The 9,230-nt window shown below is 43.2% G+C and overlaps 1 protein-coding gene across 1 annotated transcript; it reads right to left on the bottom strand.

Annotated features, from left to right (window-relative positions):
- Positions 1-838: 838 nt before the first annotated feature.
- ccdc14 (coiled-coil domain containing 14) lies at positions 839-8,058 on the bottom strand. The gene is made up of 11 exons (XM_042404439.1): positions 7,755-8,058; positions 7,030-7,085; positions 6,857-6,932; positions 5,021-5,093; positions 4,513-4,617; positions 3,459-4,094; positions 2,490-2,628; positions 2,130-2,215; positions 1,891-2,034; positions 1,610-1,712; positions 839-1,451 (listed from the first exon to the last, which is right to left on the bottom strand). The coding sequence occupies exons 1-11, from the start codon at positions 7,776-7,778 to the stop codon at positions 959-961; spliced, it is 1,935 nt and encodes a 644-aa protein (XP_042260373.1). The 5' UTR covers positions 7,779-8,058; the 3' UTR covers positions 839-958.
- Positions 8,059-9,230: the final 1,172 nt, after the last annotated feature.

Below are 9,230 nucleotides of genomic sequence, written 5' to 3'. Positions count from 1 at the left end.
GCTGACAGATCGGCCAATGAATGAAGTTTTCCAACAAGCAGACTGTATATATCAGACACAAAGTCAAGAGACATTAGCAGCCGTTGTGATGCTTCCTCGGCAGATGGTCTAACCTTCAGGTGAGATTTAGTTTTTGTCATCTGCAGCCAAGGTCAAGAAGTGATTCAACTAAATAACTTTAATTCCCCTCAACTCAAAAATCTTTTTCTTCTTGTTCCTTGACTGTGATGTTTGAGAATGATGTATGTGCAGTTTTATCTGTTCTCACATTCATCTGCTTTAAATCTGAGTTGAAAGCATGTATCCATGAGCATCATTTATGACATCACAACTAGTTTGGAGCCAAGTGATGTAGAGACTTGAAGCCTCCAGTGCACAAACACTGAGACTGGACTTTACAGTGAAGGAGGAGACATCTGGTGTCCAGCAGGAGAACATGTCTGTGAGGGATCTTTAGGAGAAAATTAAGAATTAAAGACAAGCTATTGTTTATATAATTTAATAAAAGTACTTAAAAAATACTTGCAAACCATCAGGCCATGATGTTTTGGCCTTATTGTTGTTGCTGCTGGTTGAAGGGTTGGGCTGGTTGTTCTCCCAGTATTTTAAGATCCACTCCAGACATGTATTAAAACCTTTATTCTCTGCTTGGAACAATAATGTGTGTCTGAGAATAAAAGCACCTCCAAAACTCTAAGACACAAGTTATACTGAATATGAACATACAAAGCCTGATCCTCATGTTTGATGATTGATTGATTTGATTCGACTCCTGCAAGACAACAGACATGCAGCAGCAGTTGGAACAAAGCAGACTGTGTTTCCATCACAACCAAACTAAATCAAAACAATCCTTTATTTCCAATCTTAAAATATCACATTACATCATACAGTATCACATTACAAACACAACAGCAAGAGTAGTTCATTTCAAGTGAAGCTGTGAAGCGCGTGCATATCATCTCCCCAAATCCAGTTTGATAGTCTTCTGCAGACTGGCTATACTGGCATCCAGAGCTGCCAGGCCGTCTCTGAACGCTGCCTCGTCTCTGGTGTCAAAGGTCGAACTTGACCTCATGCTCCACTCGGACGTGACAGATTCCACGTCACTCTGGGAGAGCGTCGAGTCAAACAACCGCCTGCGCTCCGTCCCCATCTGCCGCCCATATGACTGGACTTCATCTGAACCGAGGCGGTGTGACCTCACATCAGGATGTGTTGATGTTTCTCTCAGTTTCTTTTCATCTGCTGCGTTTCCTTCTCTCTCTGCGGCCACGCACGCGTTGCGGTCAGCAACGTGTGTGGGCTCCAGCTGATCCAGAGACATCAGGTACTGGGTGATGCGGTCTGTGGGGAGCTCCGGTGGATCCTGTCTGTGCTGGTGTTGGTTACAATGTTGCTTTGTTGGTGAAGCGTCTGACGCTGAGCTATCGTGACGGCGCTGAAGAATCCTGAAACAGACAGAAGAAACATGAGAGGGAGGCTGTTGGTAAACGTCTCTGCTACAGTCTATTTTATTCACAAGATCCCCTCATTTAGCTGGCATTGTTGTGGTAGAGGAGAACAAAGTACACACACACACACACACACACATTAAGGTCTACTGTACCTGTTGAGGTTTTCAATCTCTTCTAGTCTTTGTTGGACAAGTGAGGCCAGCTCACTTTTCTCTCTCTCACTGTGCAGCAACCTGCATCTAGTGGCCTCCAAGTCTGCACAAAAACACACATGTATGATGTCACTACAATAACACATGTACATGCACAGATGTGTTCACTGTTGTGGCTGAACATGTGGATTCATCCCTCTAACATACAGTAAATATGCAGGTGTATTGGCTGACAGTGTGTGGACAGTGTGATGTCAGTAAGCGTGTGGTGCAGTGTCAACCTGTCTTCATGAGTGCATTCTCTGCCTCTCTGTCTCTCAGCTGGCTCTGTGTGTCCTGCAGGGCTTTCCGTAGTTCTGCGAGGTCATCCTGGAGCTCCTGCAGTCTGGACTGAGCGGAGGTGAGCTCCTCCTGCAGAGTCGACACTGAGGAGAGACCATTAAACACGTCACGTGTAACACCTTTAGTGTTAAATGTGAACAACACAGGAAGCAACATAAAACACACTCACACACTTTACCTTGTGAGTCACAGAGTGTTTCCATGTTCTGTTGCCTCTCGGCCTTCTCTCTCTCCTTTAATTGCTGGTTCAGAATCCTCACACGCCTGGAACACACACACACACACACACACACACACACACAATTTGAATCATAAAATCACTGCCTTTTTTTTTAGTTGTGATCATTATACACAGAGTAACACAGGGTGACAGATTACAAACTGTACAAATGTTTTTCTTCTTCTTCAAAATAAATGTTGCATCCTGAAGAAGAGAGTTTTTTAATAGTTTCCTTGACAGCAGACTGACATGCAGTCATGTATAATCTCTCTATCATCACACTGTGTGAGTGTGTGTGTGTGTGTGTGTGTGTGTTACCTGCGGAGCTGACTGTTCTGGATGTGTAGTGACTGGAGGTCTGCTGCACTCTCAGCTGGACTGTTTGAACTACTGACGTTCATCAGTGGTGAGGACACAGTCTGCTCCAGATGGCTGAGCAACCTCTCTGCTACACTGCCTGCACACACACACACACACACACACACACACACACACACACACACACACACACACACACACACACACACACACACACACACACACACACACACACACACACACACACACACACACACGTAATACTGCATCATACAAAAGAGAAAAAAGCTCCCAAAAAGTGTCTGTTACAGCCTTGTGAAACAGAACTGCAGACAAATGTAATATTAAACAATATTTAAAGCCCCTTATTGTTTCTTCATAACACTAAATATACATTACTAAACAGTCAAAACATCTTCAATTCTTATTTTTTAAGAGTGTAAGACTCAGAAATGTAGGTGTGGTTGATCAGATTTGATTGACAGCGGCCTGTCAACATAAGCAAACAACCCTGCATCTGTCATCATTTAATTCAAGTGTTGCTAAACTCTGATTGGTGCACAGAAATACATGACATCACTGTTTCCCAACTGAGTATCATCCACATCAGGCCACTGAAAACCTCTCATGTGATATAGAGCTTCAACCATTAGTTGATTGATCAATTAGTTGCCAACTATTACATTAATTGGCAACTATTTTGATAATCGATTGATCGTTTGAGTCATTTCTCTGATTCCAGCCTCTTAAATGTGAATATTTCGGTTTTTTCTATGACAGTAAACTGTGGATCTTTCGGTTGTGGACTGTTGTCGACATTTTAGAACGTCATCAAACAACTAATCAATTAATCAAGAAAATAATTCAAATAATAAATAGATGAACTGATATGAAATAAGAAACTAAACAGATTCTACAGACAGAGATCCATACTGTTCAGAAAGACACTTGAGAGGACAGACAGGTTACCTTGTCCAGCGATCAGAGCCTTGAGTTCTCCCAGCAGATACTGAACTGTCCTCTGCTTCACTTCTGTCTCTGCACTGCTGTCCTCCCCGCTGTGTGTGTCCTGAGGGATTGTGTCAGCCTGTCCAGCCTCCAGCTGCAGCTTTGACATCTTCATGGTGCAGGTGTGGATGTGTGTGTGTGGATCTCTGACACCCGTGTGTGGATCTGTGCCAGAGCTTTGGGTGTTGGTGTCTCTCACAGGCACAGACTCCTCCTGCTCTCTATCACAGGAGGAGCAGCTTCTGTCTGCTTTACAGAGTGTGTGTGGAGCAGACTGACAGTCAGTGTGAGAGAGAGGCGGCTGGTCGGGGTGAGAGGGGGGCTGGAGCAGAGAGTTAGACTGGGACACAGAGAGGAGGATGGAGGGCTGGGGCTGAGGGGGACAGATAGAGGGCTGGGGCTGTGAGGGAGTGAGGTAGGGGAGCTGACGTGCTTGGTTCTGTGATGGAGATACAGGAGACTGCAGCAGGGTGTGTGTGTGTTTCTTAGGTGGATGGAGCGTCACTCCTGAGTGTGCAGCTGGACTAGAGAACAGATGTGGAGATCTCGGAGTTGTGCTACCTGGTCCACGATGAACCGACTGTGAGCTCTTCTGATCTGGAGGTGGAGATGAAGGGAAAATGTGCCAACATGTGACAACTGCAATTATAAGCACCTGCAGTATTTTATACTGCATCCACCTGCTCCCACAGTGCAATATAACAAGCCTGCAGTCTCTACTCTGGACTGAATCTCTCTGTAAAATGCTTCTATAGCATATATCATTTTTGATACTAGTACTGATGTGACACTTGGGTTTAAGCATCCAAACTGATATGAAAGTTGTCTAAACCAGAGGTTTACATCCACCCAGGCAGCAAGGAAACCACATGATTCAGCAATAAAAGCTGAATAATAATGATATAACTTATAGGCTGTTGTAGTGGCCATTTGTCAAGAATCAAAATCAATAAACTAAAACTCTCTCTTTTACACACACACACACACACACACACACACACACACACACACACACCTGTCTTTGTAGGTGGTTTCTTGCTGGTCTTCTTCCCCAGTGAGGTGGATGATCTTGATTTGGCTGCACCACCCTTCACTGCCCTGAGAGGGCTTGGTTTGGGCTCTACACACACACACACACACACACACACACACACACACACACACACACACACACACACACACACACACACACACACACACACACACACACACACACACAGGAGTACGTACAGCAGGATTTTGTGTCACCAGATAAATCAAACAAAGCAGTCACTATTACTTTTTTAATTAATTGATTTATCATTTAGTCTGTAAAATGTCAATTAAGAGAGAATCAGCAATCCTCACAAAGCTGGAGCCAGAAAATGATTGAACATTAACATGTGTAGGGAAATAAATGCAGGGGTGACAGAGGATGTGGTAAAAGGTTAGTGTGCAATAATAACAATAATAATATCCATTAATCAACTGGCAAACTATTGGCTGCTCTCTACAAGGTCATTATTTCAAATAACCCATCTGACCTGTATTCTCAGCCTGCAGGATGCCACTGAGCAAGGCAGCACAGCGGTCTAGACCCTTATGGAGATTGGTGACCTGAGAGGAGAGAAAACAGCCGTTAGCATCAATCACAGCTTGAGTTCCAAGATGTCGTCATCATATATTCAAAGATGATCAAGTGTTGAGGTGTTGTTCTTGAATGCACCAAGGGAGTCAGCAGACTGTATGGAGCTGCAACACACCCCTGCAAAATGACTCATTTCACTATTTGGAAAGTCTAGAGGAATTACATGATTAACGGCCAAACGGCCAGTGCAGGAATGTCGCCCCCAATATGAGCTTTAAAAACTTCTAAATGGACCATCTCCAGAATAAGGCCAAAGCGCATCCAACCCACCTCCAAGCGGGTTGCGGTAACGTCTCGCTTACCGCGACCAACCCATGACGACCCCCCTTCTCCCACTCAAACAAGCATGTGTTGGGAGACTCAACTCATGACTGTGGTGAAGACCAGAGAGAAAGCTGTTTTAAAAGCCTCTGTGTCTTCAGCTCTCAGTACTTTTGTAGCTTCAAATAGAATTTCAGTGGTTTGAAGTTTAGTTTCTCTCCTGTGTTTCTGTTTGTACTTTCAGATATCTGCCTTATTTTACCGTTTCCTGATTGCTTTCAGCTGTATTGGAGCCGTATTAAGTTACCGCTGATGAAAACACTTTTCCTGCTGCTGCTTCATATTAAAAGCTTTCCACTGACAAACAGTAGGCATCTATTGTGAAGAATTTATAGGAAATTAAATGTCTTTATCCACCATTTTACATCCACGACTTTGACCACTAGTCACAGCCATGATGTATACAGCCCGCTGCTTTTCAACTCAAGACAAGCACATCCTCAGTTAAAGACACACCTTCAGGTGAGTAGCTCTGTTGTAATGGATATGCAAATCCCTGCTGTGCTGAGCTGTCAAACCGAGTCATGCCAAGCCAGCGTGTATGGAAAAGGCCTGTTAGAGGGTGGAGTACGTATGACATAGAAATAGTAGTTTCCTGGCTGGAGCTCCAGGCCTATGAGTACGTGCCTAGCCTTAACCGTAACTATGAACCCAGCTGGCCCCAGTTCCTTGCGGATAAGTTTCCAAAGGAAGACGAGCCGTGCGTGTGCTGGGCTTGTTTAGGGTGAGGTTTCTGGATGTCTTCTACCACCTGATTGGGCAGTGAGTAAAAAAAATCTTTTCTCAGGATACCAAGGTGGTGCCTCAGAGGGTAAACCAATGGATGAGCCTGTCAGAGGGCTACATATGTACTCATAGAACTAGAGTTACATCCAGGTAACTTCTGTTTTTCCTTGTACACTGAGGGATTATTAGCAACATTTCAGGTGTGCTCACCTTCAGTTTGACCTCCAAATAAAGCAGCTTAGATCATCTGGTTTCCTGACCAGTCTGACCTATTTTAATGATGTCCCCTTGTTCCTGTGTTAATACTGATAGAAATTATGGATAAACCTACAAGAAAGACCCAAGTTATGGTCGACCACAGTCATCCCTTAGTTGTGGAGGATCCCAGTGGTTTCCTGGAGTATGTGCTGATTATGGATGAACAGAGACTTTAGTCATGGAGGTTGCCATCTGAAGGCTCCAATAGTGAGTGAATGATATCATGTGCGTATGTGAACCATGAAACTGTCATGAAATGTTGTTATACTGGGGCTGAACACAAAGGACATTATGCAGATCATATACTCTCTATTTTGTTGAGAAGCTTTTTTAAGATTTTTTGGAAATCAACAATTCCTGTAACATAAAGAAAGGAATCATCATGAGAGAACATTCAGCATCTGTAATGTGCTGCTGTGTTCATTACCTGGTCTTCAGAGTCTGTGGAGTACAGAGAGTAGGCTGGCTCAGGGCAGGCAGCTGGCACGGGGTTTGGAGTGACTCTATCACCAAAATATTCATGAGTTAAGGGAGTGCTAACAGGAGTGAACAGAGCATGTAAAGGTAAACATTCCTCAAGTGAAAGGCTGGTGGACTTACCTTCTCCTAGCTGGCTGCACTCTGACTCCTCCTGTCAGCCTCCCTGATGTCACCACCTGTCAGTCAACAAGACACAAACCTGGTATTTGAAAAGAACCCTCTGAACCATGTCTGCAAGACAGCACTCTCCACCTCCCTGTCACTGTGTATGGTACCTGGCTATACTCAACACTGGAGCTATGTCATGAATACAGTTAGTTCAGAAAAATTCATTTTGCATTAAAGAAGGAAGGAAGTACACCTCCCTTCCTACTTTGTTTCCCTTCTCTCTCCCAGCAAGTCTAATCTGGTCCTCCTCTCTACGTCAGAGTGCTGGAGCAGTGCAAAGTAACATAACATGACCAATGATGCAGTGAATTATTATATCTGTTCAGGCGTTTCTTCAATAAATCTAGAAATATTTGTGTAATGTAAAGTAAGGAGGTGTACGCGTGCCCGCTAATTTGCTGAAAAATGACAGTTTACTAAAGTATCAAAATGAGACTTCATCTAATGTTAAGTTAAAGAGTTAAAACCAGCTGGAGAAATCTCACTATGGCTGCTAATGTCTCCTGTATCCACAGGCGAGTGTGAAACAACCATCTTTACTATTGACAGCAGTGAAACATCTCTCCTGCTGTCTGTTGAGTCACCTTTACAATTTTACAACTTACAATTCAAAAGACAATGACATGTTAGTTGGATGTCTTATTATAACTCAAGCTTGATATGTTAGCTTGTCTTACCTTGCGTTTAGCCGTTCCTTTCATGTTTTACGACAGTTGTATCAACCGCACTAACCTAAAGACTTCAGCCTGCTGCTGCTGTGCAGTGGAACAGAGTGGTGATTGTGTGTATATTTATGGTCACTCCTGACGTTCAGGTTTGAGGCGTTTTTTCCATGAACTACTTGTTGCTCTGCAAGTTCCGGTTAAAACAAAAGTTTGAAACGGCAAACAAGTGGATGGCCAATCAAACTGCTCCTGTCACAATGACGCAGCAGATCAGTACCACATGGTCGCTGTTGGTTTGCGTTATTTTTTTCTCACCCGCATTCTGCGAAGACCCGCCTGCTCTACTCATAAACCTAAACAACCTAACTAACATAGGCAGCGAGTACTAGCCAATCAGAGACAGAATAGGGCGGGTCTTCGCGGAATGCGGGTGGGAATAAATAAGGCCGCTGTTTAACAGCTCAGTAGTGTTTTAATGAATCGGAGTTTGTATTTACACACAGTTCACAGCCAGCACAGCGGTGTGGTGATGTCCTCCAACATGACAGAAGAGAATGTGAAATAACTCTGCATGTTTCTCTTACAACGAACTGTTTGACAAACATCCGCACATTATATTGTGAACAGAATCATCAAACCAGTTTGTAGTTACTGTTCAGACACTGACTACATGAGACATTTCTACTGGTGGCAACGTTTGGTTCAATATTTGAATGTACATTTACTAAAATTCTGTTTGTAAAATATTTAATAATCTATGATGAGAATGTCTCGTAATTTGTAGACTCACCTTCTCTCTGTAATACTGATACCGGTTAAAGTTGTTGTTTCATGCCTCCTGTATTATCCAGACATTCAGTTGACATAAATTAAACTATTTTAACTAGATTGGGAATCAGAGAACAAACTAAATGTTAACTTGGGAGTGATAACCATAGATATATTTATATCTATGGTGTTACCTGAGTTATAAAGCTGATGTGTTTATCGGATTGTGCTGCGTAAACTCGTTTAAAATGGACGGTCTTCTGATAATGTATCTTTCCAAAAGTTATGACTATTGACTGATAATAGCTCAGCTTAATATTTTCCTTCACTATCATGTCATTGACCGTTGCTATGGAGACGACGCCAGCCAGATAAGAAGCGCGGAATAGTTCTAATATGCCATCATTGATCAATAGGTCAATAAGGTCCGGGCCACAACTGGTGCAATGCTAAAGGTATTCCAATTGTTGACGTCTGTTACAAGACTCTTAACAGCGCTTCAGTTTCTGTATTTCATGGTGACACATTAGGTCACTCTTCAGTGATTGAGTTTGGTGATTGGGCTTTAATTGATCATTGATGAACCCTAATTGCAGGTCTGTCCATGTTGTCTAACCCCACAGAGGCAGTCTACAGCCTGCTGCCACAATGTGATCACTATCAACAGTTTAGTAGTACCTGATCTGTTGAGATTTTTTTAGACATTAAGAACAGAAGTGA

This window comes from Thunnus maccoyii, chromosome 24 (assembly GCF_910596095.1).
Source record: "Thunnus maccoyii chromosome 24, fThuMac1.1, whole genome shotgun sequence".
Taxonomy (NCBI): Eukaryota; Metazoa; Chordata; class Actinopteri; order Scombriformes; family Scombridae; genus Thunnus; species Thunnus maccoyii.
This window is presented reverse-complemented; position numbering and strand designations above follow the sequence as displayed.